Source organism: Salmo trutta, chromosome 27 (assembly GCF_901001165.1).
Source record: "Salmo trutta chromosome 27, fSalTru1.1, whole genome shotgun sequence".
NCBI lineage: Eukaryota > Metazoa > Chordata > Actinopteri > Salmoniformes > Salmonidae > Salmo > Salmo trutta.
In genome coordinates this window covers 4,428,913-4,456,764 of record NC_042983.1, presented here as the reverse complement: position 1 = coordinate 4,456,764, position 27,852 = coordinate 4,428,913, and the positions used below count along the sequence as shown (strand labels likewise).

The window sequence follows — 27,852 nt, the reverse complement described above, 5'->3', positions numbered from 1 at the left end:
TGGTGCTTCTTGCTTTAATTTTTGCTTGTAAACAGGAATCAGGAGGATAGAATTGTGGTTACATTTACCAAAATGGAGGGCGAGGGAGAGCTTTGTATGCGTCTCAGTGTGTGGAGTACAGGTGATCTAGAATTGTTTTCCCCTCTGGTTGTGCATTTAACATGTTGATATTCGATTATTTACTTATACAGCTGACTGAGTGCAGTCTTAGTGCCAGCATCTGTCTGTGGTGGTAAATAAACAGCCACAAAAAGTATGGATGAAAACTCTCTTGGCAAATAGTGTGGTCTACAGTTTATCATAAGATACTCTACTTCAGGTGAGCAAAATCTAGAGACTTCCTTAGATTTCGTGCACCAGCTGTTGTTTACAAATATGCACAGACCCCCCCCCCCCCCCCCCCCCCCCCCCCCCCCCGTCTTTCCGGAGTGTGCTGTTCTATCTTGCCAGTGCAGCGTATAACCCGTTAGCTGAATATCCATGTCATCATTCAGCCACGATTCCGTGAAACATAAGATGTTACCGTTTCTGAAGTCCTGTTGGTAGGATATTCATGATCGTACCTCGTCTAATTTATTATCCAGTGATTGCACGTTGGCAAGAAATATTGACGTAACGGCAGCTTTCCCCCTCGCCGTCTGTGGATCCTTACGAGGTACCCCGCTCCGTGTCCTCTGTTCCTGCGTCTCTTTCCCTTGTCAATGACGGGGATGTTGGCCTTGTCGGTGTTCGAAGTAAATCCTGTGCGTCATGCTTGTTGAATAAAAAAAATCTTTGTCTAATCTGAGGTGAGTGATCGCTGTCCTGATATCCAGAAGCTCTTTTTTGCCGTAAGATACGGTGGCAGAAACATTATGTACAAAATAAGTTACAAATAACGCAAGAAAAAACACATAATAGCAAATTGGTTAGGCGCCCGTAAAACTGCTGCCATTTCTTCTGGCGCCATTTTAGGTATACTTCACACAGGAAGCAGTGCAGGTCCTAATCGAGGCACTTGTAATCTCCCGTCTGGACTACTGCAACTCACTGTTGGTTGGGCCTTCCGCTTGTGCCATCAAACCCCTGCAACTTATCCAGAACGCTGCAGTCCGCCTGGTTTTCAACCTTCCCAAGTTCTACCATGTACCCCATTCTTCTGCACACTCAACTGGCTTCCAGTCGAAGCTCGCATCCACTACAAGACCTTGCCTACAGAGCAGCAAGCGGAACTGCCCCACCCTACCTTCAGGCTATGCTCAAACCCTACACCCCATCCCGAGCACTCCGTTCTGCCACCTCTGGTCTCTTGGCCCTCTCACCAGCTCCTGCTTAACCCAGTCCAAGCTCTTCTCTGATATGTCACCCCAATTGTGGAACCAACTTCCCCTTGAAGCTAGGACAGCAGAGTCCCTGCCCATCCTCTGAAAGCACCTGAAACGCTACCTCTTCAAAGAGTATTTTAAATAAATCCCCTCCTCAACCCCCCCCACCCAACAGTTAGTGAATGCAATAACTGATCAAATGTGTCCTCATTTCTGAGCTCCAAAAACAGATGGACAGTGCATGAGGTCAGAGTATGACAAGTAGATTAATTTCAGTTTTTACACCAGATGCAACTACGTCCGTTTCTTTTTTGTTCTAGATCATGATGTTTGTTCAAGCCGTCTTAGCATTGAGGATGTTACTTTATGGTTACTACTACAGGTATACAGCTATCATTTCCAAACAGCTCTGATCAGGTACTTCTTAAATCAAATGTTGTGATACAGTGTTTGAGAACCATCAACAGTCAACCCAGGAAACATTATGGGAAATCATTTTCAGCCTCAATTATCTTTCAAAAAACATCTGGGGCCACACAGGCTATTTTCCCATTGTATAAGCTCTGTTATATTCAGTCTCATACCTGTAGCGGGAGCACCACGAGGGCCACACAGATGAGAATGACCACCAGCAGCTGAGAAGGCCAGATATGAGGTGTGACGTCACCATAGCCCACCGTAGAGAAGGTGACGATGCAGAAATACAGAGAGTTGAACAGAGTCAGGTTCTTTCCGGCCCTCTCTAGATGCTGGATACCACACGCCCTGGAAGGAGGAGAGGGATTTCACATTTAGGGGGCAACATTTTGCACGAGGTAGTCTTGCGAGCATAGACGCTCAGTGCTCAATGTTGTACGTTTCTGAATCTGTATTATGGAGAACCACTAGAACGCTGGAACTAGGCTATGCATGAGGAAATAGCAGTGTGCTTATGTAACCGATGTGAAATGGCTGGCTGGTTAGCGGTGGTGCGCGCTAGTGGCGTTTCAATCGGTGACGTCACTCGCTCTGAGACCTGAAGTAGTTGTTCCCCTTGCTCTGCAAGGGCTGCGGCTTTTGTGGCGCGATGGGTAACGATGCTTTGTGGGTGTCAGTTGTTGATGTGTGCAGAGGGTCCCTGGTTCAAGCCCAGGTTGGGTCGAGGGACGGAAGCTATACTGTTACACTTATTAGAATAAGGATAGATTTAATTAAAATATGGATATGTTGAATTAACAAAGAGAAAGGTGAATTACACTATCATGTAATGATAGTAGGGTGATGAGCCAATATGACCTACTCATTTCTACCGGCTTCATTACCGATAATATTTCAGAGGCTTTGGCATACATCTACCTTAGAAATTCAGCCTGGCAGATTAAAGATCAAAATCCTACTTTCCCCATGATCAATGCACCACAACACTTCTGCTCTGATCTGTGTAATCAGTGAGAATGACACCATTGATTCTGCTGTCTGTTCTGACTGACTTCCTCAGTTAGTTCTCTGTATTGGATAATGACATGTAGAGGTCGACCGATTAATCAGGGCCGATTTCAAGTTTTCATAACAATCGGTAATCGGTATTTTTGGCCACCGATTTGCCGAATGACAATTACAACAATACTGAATGAACAGTTTTCTTTTACCTTAATATAATACATCAATAAAATCAATTTAGCCTCAAATAAATAATGAAACATGTTCAATTTGGTTTAAATAATGCAAAAACAAAGTGTTGGAGAAGAAAGTAAAAGTGCAATATGTGCCATGTAAAAAAGCTAACGTTTAAGTTCCTTGCTCAGAACATGAGAACATATGAAAGCTGGTGGTTCCTTTTAACATGAGTCTTCAATATTCCCAGGTAAGAAGTTTTAGGTTGTAGTTATTATAGGAATTATAGGACTATTCCTCTCTGTACCATTTGTATTTCATATACCTTTGACTATTGGATGTTCTTTTAGGCACTTTAGTATTGCCAGTGTAACAGTATAGCTTCCGTCCCTCTCCTCGCCCCTACCTGGGCTCGAACCAGGAACACATCAACAACAGCCACCCTCGAAGAATACTACTCCAAGTCTCAGAGCGAGTGTCATCACCGATTGAAACGCTATTAGCGCGCACCCCGCTAACTAGCTAGCCATTTCACATCAGTTACACCAGCCTAATCTCGAGAGTTGACAGGCTTGAAGTCATAAACAGCTCAATGCTTGAAGCACAGCGAAGAGCTGCTGGCAAACGCACAAAAGTGCTGTTTGAATGAATGCTTACGAGCCTGCTGCTGCAAACCATCGCTCAGTCAGACTGCTCTATCAAATATCAAATCATAGACTTAATTATAACATAATAACACACAGAAATACGAGCCTTTGGTCATTGATATGGCCGAATTCGGAAACTATCATTTCGAAAACAAAATGTTTATTCTTTCAGTGAAATACGGAACTGTTCCGTATTTTATCTAACGGGAGGCATCCCTAAGTCTAAATATTGCTGTTACATTCTACAACCTTCAATGTTATGTCATAATTATGTACAATTCTGGCAAATTAATTACGGTCTTTGTTAGGAATAAATGGACTTCACACAGTTCGCAACGAGCCAGGCGGCCCAAACTGCTGCATATACCCTGACTGCTTGCACAGAACGCAAGAGAAGTGACACAATTTCCCTGTTTATAACAAATTCATGTTAGCAGGCAATATTAACTAAATATGCAGGTTTAAAAATATATACTTGTGTTTTGATTTTAAAGAAAGACATTGATGTTTATGGTTAGATTTGGTGCAACGACAGTGCTAAATCATCACCCGTTTGGCGAAGTAGGCTATGATTCGATGAGAAATTAACAGGCACCGCATCGATTATATGCAACGCAGGACACGCTAGATAAACTAGTAATATCATCAACCATGTGTAGTCAACTAGTGATTATGTTAAGATTGATTGTTTTTTACAAGATAAGTTTAATGCTAGCTAGCAACTTACCTTGGCTTCTTGCTGCCCTCGCGTAACAGGTAGTCAGCCTGCCATGCAGGCTCCTCGTGGAGTGCAATGTAAGGCAGGTGGTTAGAGCGTTGGACTAGTAACCGGAAGGTTGCAAAAACGAATCCCCGAGCTGACAAGGTAAAAATCTGTCGTTCTGCCCCTGAACAAGGCAGTTACCCCACCGTTCCTAGGCCGTCATTGAAAATAAGAATGTGTTCTTAACTGACTTGCCTAGTTAAATAAAGGTGTATACATATTTTTTTTAAAATAATAAAATCGGCCAAATCGGTGCCCAAAAATACCGATTTCCGATTGCTATGAAAACTTGAAATCGGCCCTAATTAATCGGCCATTCCGATTAATCGGTCGACCTCTAATTACGACCAATTTGGCCCATTTTAATAGCGTCACCTTTTTTCAATGTTTCTTACACCTAACCAGATTCTATCAGATCTGTGTGTGATGGGAGGGAACATTTTTGTGGAATGAGATGCTGCCCATGGTGCCAGATCCATGGAGTTTCAAGGGAAAAGGGTCTGGGATCAGGGAGAACATACCCAGTGAAGACCAGACAGAGAAGGGTGCAGATAAGTATGAGGACCTGGTTGAACATGGCAGAGTGGGTCCTCTGGATGGCACGATGGAGATCGTTCTGAGGAGAAAGAGGGGTAGAGGGAGAGTGGGAAGGAGAAAGACAGTGAGAAGGAGTGTTAATATTAAATCGGTTGGTCAGTCAATTGGTCTGCTGGTCAGCCAGTCTGTCTGCTTATCTATCTACGCCAGTGTCACGACTTCCGCCGAAGTCGGTCCCTCTCCTTGTTCGGGCAGCGTTCGGCGGTCGACGTCACCGGTCTTCTAGCCATCGCCGATCCACCTTTCATTTTCCATTTGTTTTGTCTTCCCACACACCTGGTTTCAATTCCATCATTACATGTTGTGTATTTAACCCTCTGTTCCCCCCATGTCCTTGTCCGGAATTGTTTATTGTACTGCTTGTGCACGTTATGCTGGTGTGTAATGGGTTTTGTTTACCCATTGATTTATTGTTCTGTTTACGGTGGTTTTGTTATTTAAACTGCGCCGTTGTAAATCAGTTTTTGCTCTCCTGCGCCTGACTTCTCTGCCGCCAGTACGCACCCCCTGCAGCCAGTGGTATTTAAACATTTTCACCGGGCATCCCATTTTTTCTGGCAGAACTTCTGGGGACCCCATTTTTTCACCAAGAACTTCTTGCGACCCCACCCCACCCTAAATCTAATGACACAACCTTAAAAATCGGTACATTTAGATTTTTACACCAATAAATACAGTAACCTTTAATTCAATTTTCAAAATGAAAAGAACCCAATAAATTTACTTAATAACATTTTATTTTCAAATTATCTTTCTCAAAAACTTGTGTACAGTATATTGTCCCATTTTAATTTCAAAAATATATATTTTGGCGAACACGACTTTGAATACCACTGATCTACACCATCTCTGTCTGTTTATTTCTATAGCAAACATATCTGGTTACTTTGATACTGATGCAACCATTCATTAAACATGACCTTTCCTCAGATATACCAGTGGGCATGCAGTCCATGCCACACCTTGTTAAATGTTTCTGCCTGGCTGATTTGCTACCCACCATCTCCCCTCCAATCTCTTCAAGCTACCTACCCACCACGTCTCTTCATTACGTATTAATGTTTCTGCCTGTCTGACTAGCTACTTCCCTCCAACCTCTCTAGGCTAGATCTGTTCTCTGTTCTCTCTCACAGCACTGGTCTCCTTGGCCCTGGACCTAACCATCTGCCCACAGAGAGATGCTGCTGGCTCTGCCTCAAATCTACACTCATTGACGGTTTGCTTTACTCAATACAAATAGAAACTGGGTGTCTTTTGACTATTTATAACTAGAGAATTTCTACCCACCAATGCTTTGGACTGTCTTCTCACATAATGCAGACAGAGTTTGGCTATTCTACTGGTAGACTACTGTATATAATCTCTTAGAACTGATTCATGTATTGTCACGTGTGCTTCCTGACCGGCCTCTAGGTCACCAGCGTTACGCTCATAACGACACTCAACTGGACTCACCTCTTTGATTACCTACCCTTTATATGTCACTCCCTTTCGTTTCTTCCCTAGTCGTCATTGTTGCTGTTTCATGTCAGTGCGCTGTTTGTGTTTCTTGTTTTGTTCATTTATTTATTAAATGTATTCACTCCCTGAACTTGCTTCCCGACTCTCAGCGTACATCGTTACATGTATTCTCCGCGAACGAAACTGGTTGAAATGACGTCATTGCAACTAGTTTTGTCCGGTTTTGCCTGCTGCGTTATGGTTATAGTATATACTCACAATCATATTCTCCAGGGCACACTTGGCTAACCAGCAGTTGAGAAACACTGGGATGAAGATGTTTCTCAACGGCGGCCAGAAGATCTGAAAAGACAATTGAATGAGTGAATACTCGAGCCTAGGGCAATATGCACATGTACAGTGTAGGCCTATGCTCCCATCATCAAGTTTCGATACTCATAGTCTTGCGTTACGATACTCCTAAGTCTCGAGAGCCTGAAATCGACACCATAAACACTGCAAAAAGTAATGTTTGCTAATGGGCCTTGTTTGCTTGTGGAATATGGTGTGTGTGTGTGCATGCGCATGTGTGTGTGTGTGTGTGTGTGTGAGATCAGATAGAAGAAGACTCACAGTAATTATAAATGGCACGGTATTAATCATCTCCAGGATGAAGGAGATCTGGAACATCTGCTCCCAGATATTCCCCTGGAACAAAGAAACAGGGTCAATGCAGTGTAAGCCAAGGCTGTGTATTAATTACAGTAATAGTGACCAGATCAGAACTATTATATTTTATTTAACCTTTATTTAACTAGGCAAGTCATTTAAGAACAAATTCTTATTTACAATGATGGCCTACCGGAGAACAGTGGGTTAACTGCCTTGTTCAGGGGCAGAATGACAGACTTTTACCTTGTCAGCTCGGGGATTCAATCCAGCAACCTTTCGGTTACTAGCCCAACGCTCAAACCACTAGGCTACCTGCCGCCTCGAATGCGAAAATAACTATGATCATCACACCTGGGTTCAAACACTATTCTAAATAATTTCAAATACTTTAGCTGAGCTTGACTGAGCTTGCCTGGTGCAATGGAACCAATAAAATAGGGACAAAACTGCGAACCCCGCCCATCTGGTAGACTGAGCGTTTGCTCTAAAGTGTTAGCCGTGGCATTAGCTCTGTCTGTGTACTAATTACAGTAATAGTGACTAAGTCCGAATACCAAAACAACACCAATATCGTTGTAGTAATGACAAGTCCTCATAACTTATCATAATAAAAGGATTCATTAAAACAAATGGGGATGGGATCTATCTGCCAAAACAAACTAAAACTAAACCCAATGTACTTTGCCCTCCTGAAGTAGATCAAACTTCACCTAATTCATCAAAGAGACATAGCACTGTAGCACTTTAATTAATGGGTCATTTAAGGAAATAAAATCAATGTAGGATGGAGACCTAATCTTTTATTCATTGGGATTCCAGGACTTTGCTCAATGGGATAGCGTATTAATTATCTATTCTCTGGCTCAGGATAGAGCTAAGTGAAGGTGCATTCACACTGGTCGCTGTAAAAACTTTGCCAGAAAGTTCACCAATTAAACAGACATGCCTCAGGACTGCTCAATGAAATTACTTCCTTCTAGCTTATACGACCCTGACTGAGTACAGCTGAGGGGGCTTACCTTGTAGCTGAGATATGTGAGGAGCATCGCCTCCAGGAAACTGATTAAGGCCACGGTCACCTGGAGCAGAACAGACAGAAGAAACATACTACCTGGGCTGCAATCTAACCAAGGCACCTAGGCAATTCATTACTTGAGAGAGATGTGTTGTAAAGTCGTTCCTGTTCTAAAAACTTTCCGGCTGTAAAATGTTTTCAGTTTAAATGCTGTGTGTTAAGATGCTACGTTTTACTTGGACTACAGTACCAATAAAGATGACTCTTGGTAGGGTCAAAATTCCAAAATGTTTGGAAAGGCATAGCGAGGACGGAATCTTGAAATCTGCGTGAATTCCTACATTGGTGTCAATGGGAGATTCACAGGGATATGTACGCATATGGGTTCGGCCCAGAGTGATTGTGTGGCTATTGTTGAATGAAAAACATGAGATGCTATGTTTGTGACTCTCAGTCTCCTCTTACCTGTATCGCCCAGACAGGAACCCTTCTGTTCACCCAGAAAATCAACTCCCTTTCACAAGACAAAACAACCTTATTGATTATACAGTATGTACTGTATATTTATTAATATTATCATCATCAGACAACATTAATTCTCCCTTTCACAAGACAAAACAGTATTATTGAGTAGGCTATAAATACACCATATGGGTTAGACAATACTAATTCCAAAACACCACCTGATAGCTATGGAATTAGCTGAGCACATTACAATCCAAAACACATTCAAAGCCCAGGGTCAAGTCAATGTGCAGTGACCCTCATAACTTACCAGTTGATTTCTGTGATTTCTGTGGATTCTGCTGTGGCTGTGCTTGTTCTATTCTGACAGTTGACACTGCAAATGAAATGCATAGGAAAGGTGGGGGGAAGGAAGTCATTCAGAGAGTGTGTGTGTGTGGTGAAAAATATACCCTGTGGGTAATAGTCACCATCACTCACTCAGTACTGTATGGTGATGGCCAGGAGGCAGAGGGACTATGTCATTAAGAGCTTCTGGCGGCGGGATACACAAACAAACATATCCTGCTTCCACATCACTACACTAAGACTGAGAGAAAGGCTGCCCCATCACCAACACTGCTCTTTCAGGCTTTGTGTCTCACACTCACAAATAAAAAACTCATTTCAGAGTCATAGAAACTCTGAATCTTTTTTATCTGGACCAAATAGTTCTCTTTTCAACTGTGTGAAAGTTAGATTCTCTGAATCAAACTATACCCACATGGATGAATACCACATTTATCAATCAATAGGAATAAAATACATAATCAGTAAAGTATGTATGTATTCTGTCTCCTAGCGCCCACACAAGTCTGTATTCACCAGCTAAATGACAAATCACAGTTTAGCATACATGGTGAGTCACTAGTAAGAGGTGAAATAGCAGGACTCTAGTAAGAGATAGATGCAATTGCAGGAGTCTCACCATACTCCAGTGACCTGTTCAGGGTCGTCCAGAGCCACCCTGATGACGTAAAGGGCACACGTCAACAGCTTCAAGGAGAAGTTAAACAGACGGATTCTCAGGCCTGCAGGGGAGCAAACACAATATAACATTAAAGGCCAGATTTACTAAGTAATTGCATTGGGAGCAAATCTGTTCACCTGTTTCCAAGAGGGAATTAAACGATTATAGCTGACAAAGGTCAAATCAAGCTTAATAACTTATTATGGTAAAGAGTAACTGAATTTGTGCTGATTTATCACCTATTAAAAAAACGAATACGCTTAATCCGGGCTATTGTATATTAATAAATCTGGATGATGTTTGCAGTAAAGTTTTTGTAATGCAAGACACATTAGTATAGGGATATACTAGTTTAGGAAATGCGTTTTTAACTCGGAAACTGACCTCATCCTGGGCCAATGAAATAAGATGTGGGGACATTTAATCGAATATCCAGATATCCAAGCGGACGTTAGTATTCGATTACTTGAGTGAGTGTTCATTTTCGGAGAACAGAAATAGTAGGCCTATTTTGACAATAAAAAAGATTTGTTATAAATTAAATGATATTATCCTTGTGACATTGTTACCTACCATGACATTTGAAATACTTAATAAAATATATTCTATTTTTATAACCGTGCTGAGCTAATGCTGCACATTTAGACTTCCAGTCAGAATCAGTTCTATCATGGCAAAAAATCAGACTTCTTTCATTGTTGCTTTTAGCCAAAAACTACAGAGAAAAGCAGTCAGTCCTCTGTTAATTACCTCTGCCATGTGCATTTGCGGCATTCTGAATGGTCAAGAGTCGAGAGCATTTTTTATTTCAACTACACTTTACAAATTTCCGAATGTTTTAAAATGATTCTACCTGACAGATGTATCATCTCTCACCTGAACCTATTAAAGTGCTGCCCTTCTGTTTTCTTCTCCGTCTGTCTGTGGCCAGAAATAAGTGATTATATCCGTCTACGGACAGAGCCAGTGATTCTGCCCTACCGGACAACTCTCCTCCCCTGAACCCTATCTGTCTAAGTGCCCAGACTGTGCTTTCTGCTCTCTCTCTGACCAGTCTAAAGTGACAATATATGTCTATGCACAAAGCCATGACTGACACGGCTTCATGCTGGTCTGGCAAGCCTTCACAACTGATTTAGCCCGACTCATCTTTTTTCACACACAGCTCCCAGCAACAACACAGCACAGGTGTCACTGCTTTGAAGTAGGGATTAAAGACAAGGTTCAACAACTATATGGCAACCTGTGGGGGAGGTCGTGTTTGAATGCTGTATGTTGTGGCAGGTATATAAAGCAGTGGAATAGAGGATTAATTATTATGATAATTGGGGAAGAATAACACAACCCAGAGTACGGTGACAGTAAAGTCATTACAACAACACTGTGTTTGCACAAGGCTGAACACACACACACACACACACACACACGCACCCCCCCACCCCTTGCCTGGCTGCAGATACACATGCAAGTCAGAGGATGGTGCTAGTTGCTTTACAAAGACAATTTTCACTTTTAAATCCTCCAAGCCTGCCTGCCATTGAATCTCTTTGCAATATAAACTCACCAGGGGACCCAGTTACAACATCGACGCTTCACAATGGTTCTAAACTGAACAGGCCAAAACAATCATTGTAAATGGCTTGCTGGCTCAGCAGTAGGCTCTATACAGGTTGGATTTGCATGACATTTCTATTTGGCCCTGATGCTTTTTTTCTATAACAGATGGGAAGTTGCTCAGAGATAACGACTAATACATTGCAAACAGTAACAACATACTGCCACCACACACACACACAGACCGAAGATTGATGTCTAACACACACATTGTGCATGGCAAGTTGGACAGATATGTCCATTTTAGAAAGCCTACGGTACCTTATGTCCTAATCAGAAATGATAATACCTTCTCCCTCAACAAAAAACCTAAAGTATTGTCCTCCTTTCACACTTACATGGTGTGTAGATACAGCACCATGTGTCGCGACAACTAATTGAAAACACTGACTGGAGCTGAAATTGGATATGCAATGCACCTTATCAATTAGATTAAAGTTATTATCCTTCTCGTTTCCAGGTCTCTGACTTCCTTGTTATGTGACAGTACTGTCCTTCTCTGTGCTGTAATCTACTTACTTGACCTTTGGTTTTTGATGAAGAACAGCTTGAGCCTCTCCTTGAAGGTGTTTTCATTCACATAGAACTCCACCTGCACCCTGGACAGAAGAGAGACAGTCAGTACAACTACAATGGAAGGTCACATGCATCCATATAGATACAAGGACCATGGTTTTGTGGTTAAATTATGAACGGTGTCATGATATTAGTGAGTACATTAACTTTATCAAGATGCATTCTGGTGAATACTGGGAAGCTCTGTTTTTTTTTGTATCTGTGACATCCAATGTTGCATTAGAGTACCATATGAGGCATTCAACAGTGTGAGACAAGGAACATAGCTGGTCCTGGATGGGAGACCAGATGCTGCTGGAAGTGGTGTTGAAGGGCCAGTAGGAGGCACATTTTCCTCTGGTCTAAATAAAATACCAATGCCCCATGGCAGTGATTGGGGACATTGCCCTGTGTAGAGTGCTGTATTTCGGATGAGAAGTTAAACAGGTGTCCTGACTCCCTGTGGTCACTAAAGACCCCATGGCACTTATCGTAGAGTAGGGGTGTTAACCCTGGAGTCCTGGCTAAATTCACAATCTGGCCCTCATACCATCACGGTCACCTAATCATCCCCAGCTTACAATTGGCTCATTCATCCCCCCGCCTCTCCCTTGTAACTATTCCCCAGGTTGTTGCTGTAAATGAGAATGTGTTTTCAGTCAACTTACTTGGTAAAATAAGGGTTAAATAAAATAAATAAAAATGGGTCACAATTACAAAACCAGTTGATTCTGTTTTCCTGGAATGGGTAGCTAGACAGATAATGCTTCGATTTAAAGAAGTAATACATCATAATGGCCCCTTTATAGTCTGTTATTACCCACAGTGGTCCAATTACGACCACAAAGTTTAATAAATTATTAAAGAGATGAACAGTAACCATGGGAATTTGGAAACATATTAGAGGTTGAATATTGTTATAGGACAGAGCAATGGATCTGATGTGGCACAACAACACATTGAGAATGCAATCTGTTTTAACATCAATGCCTTCCCTGTCTGCAGGGATGCAAATTGGTGAGGGCCCAAAAAGGTGACACTTTTTTGTTGCACTGAAACATGCAAAAACAATCCCTGCTAGGGGGAAATGCAGGTTAACTAATTAAACAACAAAGAATATGATCTACATGATCAGTCTCTGTGTGAAAAATAAAGTGGTTAATGTGAACCTAACTCACAGCTAAAAAATATAAAGAAAGCAATCCAATGTTATTTGTTGCCTAGACTTTACTGCAAATGACACTAAAGTCTTGAGAAAAAAACAATACACTAATATTGCAGTTAGCCATGACAGCCTTTATAATAGAACACTTGTGACCACACACGTCTAAATATCGCACTTGGGGAAAAAACATCTTAATTCAAAGTAGAAATAGAATGAAAAAAACAGCCATTCTATTTTTGCTCTATTAAACTGCCCACATGTGTGCAAAAATTACGTTCACTGAGTAAAGAAAATGTAATAACACCCCCTCATTCACACGTGTTACTGTCAAGTTCAACACAACAAAAGCAATATCTTTGGGCTACACATTATTACATTGTACACTTTCTGCTTGTAAGAGGGAAAGTGTGTGGTGTTCCTTTCACCTCTATGTTGGCATCCAGTTTAAGCCAGGCCCAGCTCCAGCTACACTTCATCATCCCTGAATCCACTTGTTTAACAAGCAACGCCTCATTTTCACCTAATTCTCTCATTCAGAAAATTAACCACACAACGTTACTTTAGAGGAAAAACATCAGTTCACAGATAGTTCGTTAGCTAGTTAACGTTTCACAGATGGCCAGAATCCAGTAAGCAACTAACGAGTTATAACTTAAGGCAAGGAGTGGTATACGAGTTAATACTATTGCGAACTGGTTAGCAGCCAGCTAATTTTCACACCATGAACTAAATTATTTGATCAGTCAAAGTTGGCAAATGTTGCTCAACATTTCTCTGGCTAGCTAACGGAGAATTCAAACCAGCGAGCAAGATACTTAATGCTAACAACACTTGTTCCACCACACTTTCTCCCTCACCTCAAACTTTCCAAATGCCAGCTGTTTTTCTGTTATAGCTCAAAAAGTACGCTTCATCACATTCTCACCCCCATCTCTGCGGTCAGGCTTCTCACCTACCTCTTCGTATCGTTCAGCGGACGAGCAAACTGCCTTTCCTCTCTCCCGCTGTCTTTCCAGAGTGCGCGCTGGATGACGTAAACTAGCAAATTGGTTGTCTTTTCTCTCTCTTTCTTCTGTTATGTGTACGATCGGATGAGCCCCCCCCCCCAAAAAAACTATTCTCATCGGATCTACACGAAGCACATAGCACACATATTTTGGATTCAAAAAGGCGAATTTCGCCGAAAGGTGACTAGTTTGCATCCCTGCTGTCTGGAAGAACCGTTGCCTGTCTGTTGAAATGTGTGGCATTTAAGCTACACGCCACATTAATCTTCAATTTGACACTCTGATAGCTATGGAGTGACATCGTTCCCGGTGGAGGATTTGAACAGACCTTAAATAATGTATTTCTTTAAAGTGTAATGGATCCTCCTACTTATTTCGCAGCCTTGAGCATAATTGTTCTCCATGATGCAATTTAAAACCACATATCCTACATCCTTAGGGAGCCTAGAATTTACCCTAACAGCTTCCACACATAACTGTATGTGGTTTAATAACTTAGGAACATCAATAAATGAGTCATGTTGACTTTCTGTGATTGTTCCTCCAACTTATTTCTTTATTTTACACCGACCACCTTGAGCACCATTTTGATCTACTTCTTCTCCCATGATGCAATTTGCTAAGCCACCCCCTTAGTAGGCCTACAATACAATTTATCCAAGGAAGTTACATACTGTACTAGTGTGAGAAGTTCAGTAATGATAGAAGTAGGAACTCTCATTAAGTTCAGTCATATGTTGATTATAATGCATATTACCTAATGATCAACACATTACATAGCTGTGGCTCCTATATGTAGAAAGCTTTGTTGTGGTGCGAAGAATTTTAGTGTACTAAAAAAGGAAGAGGCGAATGCAGTATTTCTGGTGTTCCTCAGGGTAGCACATCCCTACCCATCCTTTCCTGTGTGTGACATCCTCAGAGACGAGAGGTTCTTAATATTTATATCCTGCACTGTTAGAAAGAAGGTTCTGGATAGAACCACCAAGGGTTTTATGCACACTTCATATATATCACCCTGAAATTGGTTCCATATGGAAAAAATGTTGTTCAGTGAAGAAGAACCCCTGGGGTTCTGATCAAAGAACTCTACAAACGGTTCTATATAGAACCTTTAGGGGTGGCATATATGCAGCAAGCACTATAACCTTTATTGGTTCTATCCAGAACCTTTTTTTCTAAGAACATGCACTCTGATTGGTCCCTCAGCTATTCCATGTATTCCAATTGGACTCTCCTAATCCATCATGTCATGAATAAGTAAAACGGAAAGGTGTAGTCACTGTGATTTATGGATCACCCATGTGGTACCACTTATTCATAATTGACAAGCTAGTCACTCTAAAAATATATATTTCATTCTATACAGTTGCATAAACATATACTGTAGCTATCTAATGAAACACATTGACGTTCATGTAAAGCAATTACATTAATAAGGGCCCATGGACTGAACACTGGGGTGTGTCTGGGAGGTTACAAATGATGGGAGAGCTAACTGTGACTAACTGTGAGTCAACTAATCTAAAGTGGGGGTGAAACAGATCTATTTGATCTCTTTCTGTAATAAAATGGTTGCCTCCCCTAACTACTGCAGAGGGTAAAAAATAATGGGCTCTAAGCTCCTGCAGGGACCTTGGAACCTTGTTTGTGCCTGACAGAGGTTAGATTGTATACTACGAGATGTGTAGCTATTGAGCCACAATCTTCCTCTGCATCTCGCTTTCATTCATTTCATGTTTCATGAGCTGAAATAAAAGATCCCAGAAATGTTCCATATGCACCAAAAACATATTTCTCTCAACTTTTGGCCACAAATTTGTTTACATCCCTATTAGTGAGCATTTATCCTTTGCCAAGATAATCCATCCACCTGACAGGTGTGGTATATCAAGGAGCTGATTAAACAGCATGATCATAACACAGGTGCAACTTGTGCTGGAAGAAGTTGCACCTGAAGAAGTTGCACCTGAGAATTTAATGCTCTTTTCTCTCCCATAAGCCGCCTCCAATGTCGTTTTAGAGAATTTGGTAGTATATCCAACTGGCCTCACAACCACAGACCGTGTGTATGGTGTCGTGTGGGCGAGCGGTTTGCTGATCTCAACGTTGTTTAACAGAGTACACAATGGTGGCGGTGGGGTAATTGTATGGGCAAGTTCCAAACACAATTGTGTCACACCCTGATCTGTTTCACCTGCCCTCGTTATTGTCTCTACCCCCTCCAGGTGTCACTTGTTTTCCCACTGTATCCTGTGTTTCCTGTCTCTCTGTGCCAGTTCGTCTTTTATGTTCAAGCCTACCAGCGGTTTTCCTGGTTTCCTGCTTTGCCTTTTCTCCTTTTTCTAGTACTCCCGGTTTTGACCCTTGCTTGTTCTGGACTCTGTACCCACCTGCCTGACCATTCTGCCTGCCCTGACCTCGAGCCTGCCTGCCACTCTGTACCTCCTGGACTCCGATCTGGTTATGACCTTTTGCCTGTCCACGACCATTCTCTTGCCTACTCCCTTTGGATTTATTAAACATCTTAAACTCCAACCATCTGCCTCCTGTGTCTGCATTTGGGTCTCGCCTAGTGTCATGATACAATTGCATTTTATCAATGGCAATTTGAATGCACAAGAATACTGTGATGAGATCCTGAGGCCCATTGTGAGGCCAATTTATTTTTAAGGTATCTGTGACCAATAGATGCATATCTGTATTTCCAGTCATGTGAAATCCATAGATTAAGGCCTAATGAATTTGTCAATTGACTGATTTCCTTCTATGATCTGTAACTCAGTAAAACCTTTGAAATTGTTGCATTTATATTTTTGTTCAGTATACATGCACACACAAATGTATATTTCATTAGAATTCACAATGTAACTTCAATATTTAATTTTCATTCACATTGAACGCACGCACATGTGTGCGCGCAAAGACATGCACACACACACTATTGCCTACGAGAAGATTACGATTTCAAGCCGCTTTGAAAATGACACACTGAAGTGAAGACTGTGCACTGTATATAAACATCAAACAGCTTTTTGAAGAGAACAAAGCTGCTTTAAATGCTCTGTTATCTGATTCACTATCATCTGTTGGGAGAAGTGAAACCATGATAAATGAAAGGGACAGATGTTTCATTCCATATGTCTTGTTACTTAAAAGGCGTAGAAGTAACACACACAGATGACAGTGTCAGTGATTGTTACTTCTCTGAGGTAGACAGGACAACCATGGGGGGGAGTGTGTCATGATTTCCACCGAAGGTGGCGCCTCTCCCTGTTCGGCTTTTGTGGCGTGATGGGTAACAATGCTTCGTGGGGTGTCAGTTGTTGATGTGTGCAAGGGTCCCTGGTTCGAGCCCAGGTTGGGGCGAAGAGAGGGATGGAACCTACACTGTTACACTTGGTCCCACCTGTCGGTGGATTTCCTTACTGATCTTCCTCCATCACAGGGGAACACTACGATCCTGGTCATTGTGGATAGGTTTTCTAAGTCCTGCCGTCTCCTCCCTTTGCCCGGTCTGCCTACGGCCCTGCAGACCGCAGAGGCCCTGTTTACACACGTCTTCCGGCACTATGGGGTGCCTGAGGACATAGTTTCTGATCGGGGTCCCCAGTTTACATCCAGGGCGTGGAGGGCGTTTTTTGGAGCGTCTGGGGGTCTCGATCAGCCTGACCTCTGGTTTTCACCCCGAGAGTAATGGGCAGGTGGAAAGAGTTAATCAGGATGTGGGCAGGTTTTTGCGGTCATATTGCCAGGACCGGCCAGGAGAGTGGGCGAGGTTCGTCCCATGGGCCGAGATGGCCCAGAATTCACTCTGCCACTCTTCCACGAACATGTCACCGTTTCAGTGCGTGTTGGGCTATCAGCCGGACCTGGTACCATGGCATCAGGGCCAGACCGAGGTTCCTGCGGTGGAGGATTGGGTGCAGAGCTCAAAGGAGAACCTGGAGAGCCGTCCAGGAGTCTCTTAAACAGGCTGGGGGACGGCAGAAGGTGAGCGCTGACCGCCACCGCAGTAAGGCTCCAGTGTTCGCGGCGGGAGACCGGGTCTGGCTCTCGACCCGAAACCTGCCCCTCCGCCTGCCCTGCCGGAAGCTGGGCCCACGGTTTGTAGGGCCATTTAAAGTCCTGAGGAGAATAAACGAGGTATGTTATAGGTTAAGGCTCCCCCTCACTATCGTATTAACCCCTCGTTTCATGTGTCTCTCCTCAGGCCGGTGGTAGCTGGTCCACTGCAGGACGCTGAGATGTGGGAGGTCCCTCCGCCCCCCCGGACATCGAGGGGACACCGGCGTACACTGTACGGTCCATCCTGGACTCTAGGCGCCGGGTGGGGGGCCTGCAGTACCTCATGGATTGGGAGGGGTACGGCCCGGAGGAGAGGTGCTGGGTAAGGAGGGGGGACATCTTGGACCCATCATTGCTAAGTGAGTTTCACAGCCGCTGTCCAGATCGCCCTGCACCTCGTCCCCCGGGTCGTCCTCGAGGCCGGTGTCGGCGCGCTGAGGGAGCCGCGCGTCGGGGGGGGGTACTGTCACAATTTCCACCGACAGTGGCTCTTCTCCCTGTTCGGGTGGTTTGGTCGTTTGGTCTGGTTTGGTTCGTTTGGTCTTGTCTGCTTTGATTGTGCACCTGTTCCTTGTTTAGGTTAATTAGTGTGGTTATTTATTTTCTCCCTACCCGCTTTGTTTCGTGCGGGTTTATTTTCGTTTCCCTGTTTCTATGTTGGGCAACGTGATTTTTGTTCATGTATATTCATTCAGGTTTTTCCCTAGATTGTTTCTTCTAGTGGTGTTAACAGACTGTGTATTTAGGTCCTGGGCCTGTATGTTTTGGATGGACTCATTAAACATTTTTTGCATCCACTCCTCTCCTGCGCCTGACTCCTACACCCACCTCTCGTAGAGAGTTCTGACAGAGTGACTGAGATGCAACCAAACAGTTGGACACTTGGAAAATTGTCTAGGTAATTTCCTACACATTCTAAACACGTTCAGAACAGTTATCCCATTGGCTGAGCCGAGGCTTGTTTGATAGGAGACACACAGCTGTGTTGATTTCCCATGTTATCTTCCTACATACATTTATTTGCATACTGAACAATATTCTATATATCTCTCTCTCTTTCTCTCTCTCTCTCTCTAGTCAACCAACTCCACTGCACTAGTCAACCTATTTCTATCTTTGATGGCTGTGGATAGAGTAAAGTCAGACTATCCATAATATACACAAAGTGATCAGAAATAGAAATAGCAGTTCTTACTCTAAGCACAATGTCTGTTGAGATATGTTGCAAGTAGAGAATCAGGTGCTCATGCATAGGCTATGTTTAGCTTTCAAATGTACATTTATTGATCAACAGAACCAGCCTTCCATAGCCTTCTGGTTTGGATCGTCCAGCCCAGGCTGACTGGAGGTGTATTACAACACAGAGACTACAGCTTTCAGGGAAACAACCGAGCCAGTCCCTGCATGTCTAACAACTCTTGTTCCGTGGTTGCCATGGCGTGTTGAGGAAGCCTAGGCAGAGAACTATGTCAATATTGTAATATTTTAGTGTTTTTTTAAGTGTTTTTTATTGAATTAAAAAAAAAAAACTTTATAGGGGGCTTTTCCGAACAACCACCAAGTGTGGTGGTCTTACTGCCGCTTTTACAGTCACTGAGGCATCACCCAGGTGGGTGGTACACTTTGATAATGGATGATCCAGCCTACTTACTGTCATGCCTACTCCCTCTCTCCAGCGCTCGACGTCACCGGTCTACTAACCACCGGCCCTGGCAACCATTATTACACACACCTGCTCCCCATCATTACGCCTGGACTTCATCACCTTGATTATATTCCCTTTATTTAGCCCTCAGTAGCCTCAGTCACCAGGCAGTATTGGTTTGTTGTCCTGTTCAGTACGAATCCCCTGTTTTTTTGCACCTGTTTCCTGACTCGTATTCGTGACAGCATACTGCCTCGCAATATGGAAGCAGCAGAGGAGAAAACCATCTTCTAGAAGGTCCAGGAACAGGGTCATCTGCTCCACCAACCCCGCGACCAGCTGGCGCAACTGGGTAAGGCCATGGAGGAGGTTCTCCACCGCCTCAACACTACCAGGGAGGCTATCCATACCCCTATCAGAGGGCCTCCTACCAAGGGTCATCACAGTGAGCCAGTCCCCAAGCCTACCCAGCCGTCCACCCAGGTCAGCGAAGCCCTATTGTCCCTTCCGGAGAAGTATAACGGTACTTCATCAAAATGCCATGACTTCCTACTCAAGTGCTCCCTCTATTTCGCCCATCAGACGGGAGCCCCAACCACCGAGAGGTCCAAGGCACGGTCACGCACATCACAGCACCACTCACCTTCACCGTGGGACCCATGCACCAGGAAAGACTCCCCTTCCTCATCATCACTCCTCATAATTTATTTAGCCCTCAGTAGCCTCAGTATCAGTGTAACGCCCTGGCCATAGAGAGGGGTTTTTGTTCTTTATTTTGGTTAGGCCAGGGTGTTACATTGGGTGGGCGTTCTATGTTCCTTTTTCTATGTTTTGGTATTTCTTTGTTTTGGGCCGTGTGTGGCTCCCAATCAGGCACAGCTGAAGCTCATTGCTGCTGATTGGGAGTCACACATAAGGAGCATGTTTTTCCTTTGGGTTTTGTGGGTAATTGTTTCTGTCAGTGTTTTGTACCAGACAGGACTGTTTGCTGTCGGTTTACTCTTTTCTTGTTTTGTATAGTGTTCACGTTGTTTATATTACATTCTAATAATGAACACTAACTCCGCTGCACCTTGGTCCACTTCTTCAGACGACAGCTGTTACAGAATTACCCACCACCAAGGGACCAAGCAGCGGAAGAGGGAGGTCCGGGCGATGGAGGAGACGCCGGCCAGCAGACGGGGTCGCTGGCGTCGGTCGAGGAAGCCCGGAAGACACCCCCAAAATTTTTTTTGGGGGGGGCTAATGGGGTGGTCCGGAAGGGCAGAGGAGGAGCCCAGACCACTGCTCTCGTGGGGGATGACGGCGGAGGAGGAGACGGAGATGAGGTGGTTTATTGAGGACCTGCTGAAGGAAGATCTGGAGGAGGAGCCATGGGATGCGGAATTGCGCGCTGTGTCGCCAGTGCGTCCGCACAGCCCGGTGCGTCCGGTGGACATGCCCAGCACATGCCGTGCTAGGAAGGGCATCCAGCCAGGACGAGTGGCAAAACCGGCTCCACGCTTCAGTTCACCAGTGCGTGTTCACAGTCCTGTCTGGCTCGTCCCTGCTCCCCGCACCAAGTCCACAGTGCATGTCCCCAGTCCTGTCCGGTCCGTCCCTGCTCCCCGCACCAAGCCCAAGGTGCGTGTCCACAGTCCTGTCCGGCCCGTCCCTGCTCCCCGCACCAAGCCCAAGGTGCGTGTCCCCAGCCCTGCCAGTCAGCAGTCGTCAGAGCTGCCCGCCAGTCAACAGTCGTCGGAGCTGCCCGCCAGTCAACAGTCGTCGGAGCTGCCCGCCAGTCAACAGTCGTCGGAGCTGCCCGCCAGTCAACAGTCGTCGGAGCTGCCCGCCAGTCAACAGTCGTCAGAGCTGCCCGCCAGTCAACAGTCGTCAGAGCTGCCCGCCAGTCAACAGTCGCCAGAGAGGCCAGACTGCGCTGAACTGCCGGAGTGGCCAGACTGCGCTGAACTGCCGGAGTGGCCAGACTGCGCTGAACTGCCGGAGTGGCCAGACTGCCCTGAACTGCCGGAGTGGCCAGACTGCCCTGAACTGCCGGAGTGGCCAGACTGCCCTGAACTGCCGGAGTGGCCAGACTGCCCTGAACTGCCGGAGTGGCCAGGGACGCCCGCCAGCCCGGTGAGTCCTGTGCCTACGCCTAGGGACAGGCCTCTGTCATGTCTCCCCAGCCTGGTGAATCCTGGGTCAGTGCCGTCGGAGCAGCCAGGGTCGCCCGCCAGCCGGGCGCAACCATCGCCGCCCGCCAGCCGGGCGCAGCCAGGGTCGGCCGCCAGCCGGGCGCAACCATCGCCGGCCGCCAGCCGGGCGCAACAAGGGTCGCCCGCCACCCGGGCGCAACCATCGCCGCCCGCCAGCCGGGCGCAGTCAGCGTCGCCCACCAGACCTTCGGCGCGGCCAGGTGCGCCACCTAAGAGGGCGACGTCAAGGGTGGAGCAGAGGCCACGTCCCGCACCTGAGCCGCCGCCGTAAGAAGGCCCACCCGGACCCTCCCCTTCAGAGTCAGGTTTTGCGGCCGGAGTCCGCACCTTTGGGGGGGGGGGGTACTGTAACGCCCTGGCCATAGAGAGGGGTTTTTGTTCTTTATTTTGGTTAGGCCAGGGTGTTACATTGGGTGGGCGTTCTATGTTCCTTTTTCTATGTTTTGGTATTTCTTTGTTTTGGGCCGTGTGTGGCTCCCAATCAGGCACAGCTGAAGCTCATTGCTGCTGATTGGGAGTCACACATAAGGAGCATGTTTTTCCTTTGGGTTTTGTGGGTAATTGTTTCTGTCAGTGTTTTGTACCAGACAGGACTGTTTGCTGTCGGTTTACTCTTTTCTTGTTTTGTATAGTGTTCACGTTGTTTATATTAAATTCTAATAATGAACACTAACTCCGCTGCACCTTGGTCCACTTCTTCAGACGACAGCTGTTACAATCAGGCAGTTTTGGTTTGTTTTCATGTTCGTTTTGCTAATTTGCCTTGCATCATTGTAATTAAACTCTCCTACTGCACCTGCTTCCTAACTCCCTGCGTATACGTGGCACTTACGAAGGAGGAGCTGTAAACATCGAAGATGACAAGGTGCCCGATGAAAAGCTCCGGCGCCGTTCTGTCAGATGTTTTCCAGCCAATTCCTTGCCTGGTTGCACTATCAATGCTCCCTCCGCTCAAGACACTAATTTTCCAAACCCGCCTAGCTTCATCTGAAGCTGTGGAAGACCATCGCCCAAAAATCACCAGATCCCCCAAATTATTGTAGCGCCTTTGAGATTCTACTTGGAATGAAATGTATAATTATTATTACTTGTACTGTAATTAAGACTGCTAGCTAATTGACTTCTTCACATGCTCCACATTCATTAGGGAGGAATTTATGAAGCAGGACATCACCTATTTCCCGTGTTCAGCCCCCTGCATTAGACAGTGATGATGATACATCTTAAAGAAACACTGTCGCTGTGAGTGGTAACACAATCAAGATTGATTATAATCATGTTTTCCATTCTAAATTGGTGTTTCTGAGTCAATTCCAAAGCCTGGTCAGATCACATATCACATTATGTAGGACCACTTTGCTCTCAAATATCCACTTTGACCACTTGAGCAAAATACAATTTGTAAGCTATAACTGCTTGTTTTTTTTAACCAAAGTTATTTTATGATACAAGATACTGTTTCAAAAGCGATTTGACTTTGAACTATTTTGGTACATGAAATTAACAAATCGAGTACCAAACGCTCAAAAGCAGAATGCCATCATATGGAAATATTGTGAGGAAAACCCTGTTTTGTTTAAACATTTTGCCACCCACTGCTCGATTGATTCTTTCTCCATAAATGGCAAACAAATAGGGCTGGGAATTGCCATGGACCTCACGATACAATATTATCATGATACTTAGGTGCTGATACGATGCGTATTGCGATTCTATATGTATCAGTGATTTATCACAATTCTATATGTATTCCATTTCGATACTGCAGTTTTATTGCGATTCAATGTTCCAAACATATTGCTCACTATATGTCTGCTGCAGAGGGACAAGAAAGAACCATCATAAAAACGAGTTTTGATCGGTCATGGATATAAAAGTGCTGAAAACATGTTGACTCACCATTTAAAAATAAGACTGAGGGCCAAGCTATAGGTGGAGAATCCTTTTTGGCGCAGGTACAGCCGACTGGCGCTAGCTAACGTTAACTACGTTTTTTGAGAATCGATACGTGGAATAATAGAATCAATATAATATCGTCCAAAATAATTTTGCGATACCTTCCTCCTTCCCTCCCTTTTCCTGCCCCACCTCTAGAGGGGAAAGACCATGGGAGAGAACACTTGTGCCAACATTTAAGCTCAGCTGCATGCCTCTGACACCGCACCATCAGCACTTACAGCATCCCTAAGGAAACCTATTCACCGTCCATCTCCTCGACAGACAGACAGACAGACAATACAGAAACCACAGAGAGCACAGAAAGCATGTTATCAGTTATAATTTCCAGCCTGCCAGGCATAGCAGCCCACAAAAAAAATGAACCACACACGCACTACATCAAAATTGCTGTTTGACTTAGTGGCGTTGGTGATTGTTCTGCGGGCCGGATCGCTGTATTGATATTTTTTTTAATACGCGATTATGTGATTTTAGTAACCAGTAGCCCGTTTAGCCCACTTTGATAATGATCTCTCTAAAAAGTAATTTGCAATAAAATGCTGAGGGAGCACTTATCAAACCGGCTGACAATGGTTGATAAGCGTTCCTCTATGAAGACAATCAATTACTAATTTGCAGTTCTTCAATATGTACATTGTAATGCCTACGGTACACTGCAATAATGTATAGGCAGGCAAGCAGACAGTCAATGTACTCCAAACATATCCACTGACTGCATCACTGAACAAAATCAAATAATCTGGAGGTTTTAGCACCTAAAGTACTTCTCTAAACTCCTCCAGTGGTTGATGACACAAGCTCAACGGTTTTATCTGGTGCTGTGACTAAGGCAACATCCCAAATGGCACCCTATTCCCTATACAGTGAGTGCACTACTTTTGACCAGGTCCCATATGGCTCTGGTCAAAAGTAGTGCACTCACTGTATAGGGAATAGGGTGCCATTTTGGACGCATACTCAAGTCAAAAGGGAGGGATAGAAGAACGACAAGCTGTGTGTGTTTATCAGTCTCCCATAGTGGACAGAGTCACAGGACACATGCCATGCCATGCTAGCATGATGCTGGAGTTGTGTCCCAAATGGCACCCTATTCCCTACATAGGGCACTACTTTTAAGCAGAGTCCTATGGGCCCTAGTCAAAAGTAATGCACTATATAGGGAGTCGGGTGCCATTTGGGATGCACCCTGGGACTTACTGGGCGTTGGTAGAGTCCATACTGTACTCCTCCTGATACCTATAGGCACAGCACACATGGACACAGATAGGGAGATGTTAAGAGGAGAAAAGGAGGAAAGGAAGAGAGGGAGGGATGGGGGGCAGCGGCATGCTTTTATAGAGGACACATAACACCAGAAAGACAAAAGGGTCTCAGAGTAGGAGTGCTGATCTATTAGCAGGTGCCATGATTTACAAAAATGAAAAACTGATCATAGATCAGGATCACGATCACACATTAGGATTGACAGGGATTCTCGGATACAATGCTTTGATTGGTTTAAGAACAGACGGGAGACTCTCATTGCAAACCACAGGAGACTACAGAACAGCAGGAAGGAAACCCACTGGGTCAATCGCAATGGCTTCAGCATTCAAATGACGACAAATTGGACAGATTATACTTCGTTCTGTAGCAGGTTGAATGAATGTACCATGGTGACATTGAGCCGAGCGGTGCCATGGACACATTAATAACATATGGTGACAGCAAACAGAGAAGGATAATGTTGAGAATCAAAGGCTCAATGTCAAACATGGAGGATATGCGAATAGTCATGGAGGATATAAGAAAAGTGAGTCAATTAAATAAGAATTTGTTCTTAACTGACTTGCCTAGTTAAATAAAGGTTACATTTAAAAAAATATTTAAAAAAATCGTAATGAAATCGTATAGGAACAGATTTATATAAAATGACTGTACCATACTTTATACTGAGCAATATGCTAGCTAAAGTTATAGACTTCCTGAAGTTTGCTAATGAGAATCTTAGTTATAAGAATCAACAGCTTATAGAGAGAGACCTTGGGGAGAGACCATTACTTTACTTACAATGTACTTTTGATCAAACATAGTCATAAAAATAAATTCATATGGACAGATTGAGTTCTTATTAGGAGGGGCATGGTAATTCCCTAGATATAGTACCTGACAAATTAAAAAGACAGAATCGGACAAATACCTTTTATGGATTTGTCACTTCCTATACTTGTAGATGGATAAAAATATTCCAATCTTTTTTGGAACCCGTACCTGATCTAAGCATTTTCTCAAGCGACACTTAAAATAGGCCTACTACACTACCGTTCAAAAGTTTGGGGTCACTTAGAAATGTCCTTGTTTTTTAAAGAAAACCACATTTTTTGTCCATTAAAATAACAGCAAATTGATCAGAAATACAGTGTAGACATTGTTAATGTTGTAAATGACTATTGTAGCTGGAAACATGCTTTTTATGGAATATCTACATTATCAGCAACCATCACTCCTGTGTTCCAATGGCACGTTGTGTTAGCTAATCCAAGTTTATCATTTTAAAAGGCTAATTTATCATTAGAAAATCATTTTGTAATTATGTTAGCACAGCTGAAAACATTTGTGCTGATGAAAGAAGCAATTCAACTGGCCTTCTTTAGACTAGATGAGTATCTGGAGCAAACACCAGTCTCGACGTCAACAGTGAAGAGGCGACTCCGGGATGCTAGCCTTCTAGGCAGAGTTCTTCTATCCAGTGTCTGTGTTATTTTGCCCATCTTAATATTTTCTTTTTATTGGCCAGTCTGAGATATGGCTTTTTCTTTGCAACTCTGCCTAGAAGGCCAGCATCCCGGAGTCGCCTTTTCACCATTGACGTTGAGACTGGTGTTTTGCGGGTACTATTTAATGAAGCTGCCAGTTGAGGACTTGTGAGGCATCTGTTTCTCAAACTAGACACTCTAATGTACTTGTCCTTTTGCTCAGTTGTGCACCGGGGCCTCCCACTCCTCTTTCTATTCTGGTTAGAGACAGTTTGCGCTGTTCTGTGAAGGGAGTAGTACACAGCGTTGTACGAGATTTTCAGTTTCTTGGCAATTTCTCGCATGGAATAGTATTCATTTCTCAGAACAAGAATAGACTGACGAGTTTCAGATGAAAGTTATTTGTTTCTGGCCATTTTGAGCCTGTAATCGAACCCACAAATGCTCCGGATACTCAACTAGTCTAAAGAAGGCCAGTTTTTTGCTTCTTTAATGAGCACAAAAGTTTTCAGCTGTGCTAACATAATTGCAAAAGGTTTTTCTAATGATCAATTAGTCTTTTAAAATGATCAACTTGAATTAGCTAACACAACGTGCTATTGGAACACAGGAGTGATGGTTGCTGATAATGGGCCCCTGTACGCCTACTCTATGTAGATATTACATAAAATATCAGCCGTTTCCAGCTACAGTAGTCATTTACAACATTAACAATGTCTACACTGTATTTCAGATCAATTTGATGTTATTTTAATGGACAAAAAAAGTGATTTTCTTTCAAAAACAAGGACATTTCTAAGTGACCCCAAACTTTTGAACGGTATTGTACATCAGAGGCAGATTACAATGTTGTCCAGGCCACATACTTTTGAGCTGAACCTAAATCCCTGAGCTCAACTACATTCAGGTCACTCAGTGTGGATGAAGAGAATAGTGTGTTGCGCATCACAATCAGGAAGTAGTCAGGACCCTGGAGAGGTCCAGTAACCACTTAGGTGTGAACAGAGATGTTTTATCCACACTACTCTAAACTGGAACTCATCACCTATTGAGTCTGTAAGGCGAAAACTTTTGACTGCCAAATAAAAAACCCTATTTTAGTATTCAGTCTGTCCCTGACATCGTTGTACACTGCAACATTTTTAGAAGCAATTTATTTGGACAGTCTTCAACAGATGATCTACACAGGTGTTTCTCAACTGCAGTCCTCTTCTACCCTTTTTTGTTCATGCCCCGTACAAGCACCCCTGATTCAACTAATCAAGGGTTTGATGATTTGCTGGAGAATATACATTTGCAACCTTGGGGAACTTGACAAACTTCACACTGATATACAGTATAGATGTTCAATCAATCAATAATTTACACGCTGTCTGTTTGATTTATTAAGTTTCAGTTGAC

General features: G+C 43.9%; 1 protein-coding gene across 8 annotated transcripts in view; it reads right to left on the bottom strand.

Annotated features, from left to right (window-relative positions):
- kcnt1b (potassium sodium-activated channel subfamily T member 1b) overlaps positions 1-27,852 on the bottom strand; it is a 117,771-nt gene that overhangs the window by 46,440 nt on the left and 43,479 nt on the right. For 6 of the 8 annotated variants that reach the window (XM_029716376.1, XM_029716378.1, XM_029716379.1 and 3 more), the window contains 9 exons: positions 11,639-11,718; positions 9,464-9,566; positions 8,807-8,872; positions 8,497-8,545; positions 8,036-8,095; positions 6,978-7,052; positions 6,624-6,707; positions 4,829-4,923; positions 1,889-2,069 (listed from right to left, as the gene is read on the bottom strand). In XM_029716376.1, the coding sequence (XP_029572236.1) occupies positions 1,889-2,069; positions 4,829-4,923; positions 6,624-6,707; positions 6,978-7,052; positions 8,036-8,095; positions 8,497-8,545; positions 8,807-8,872; positions 9,464-9,566; positions 11,639-11,718 (793 nt within the window). Of the gene's footprint in view, positions 1-1,888; positions 2,070-4,828; positions 4,924-6,623; positions 6,708-6,977; positions 7,053-8,035; positions 8,096-8,496; positions 8,546-8,806; positions 8,873-9,463; positions 9,567-11,638; positions 11,719-24,913; positions 24,953-27,852 lie in introns of all 8 variants that reach the window. The other 2 variants (XM_029716380.1, XM_029716383.1) reach the window with 1 other exon arrangement.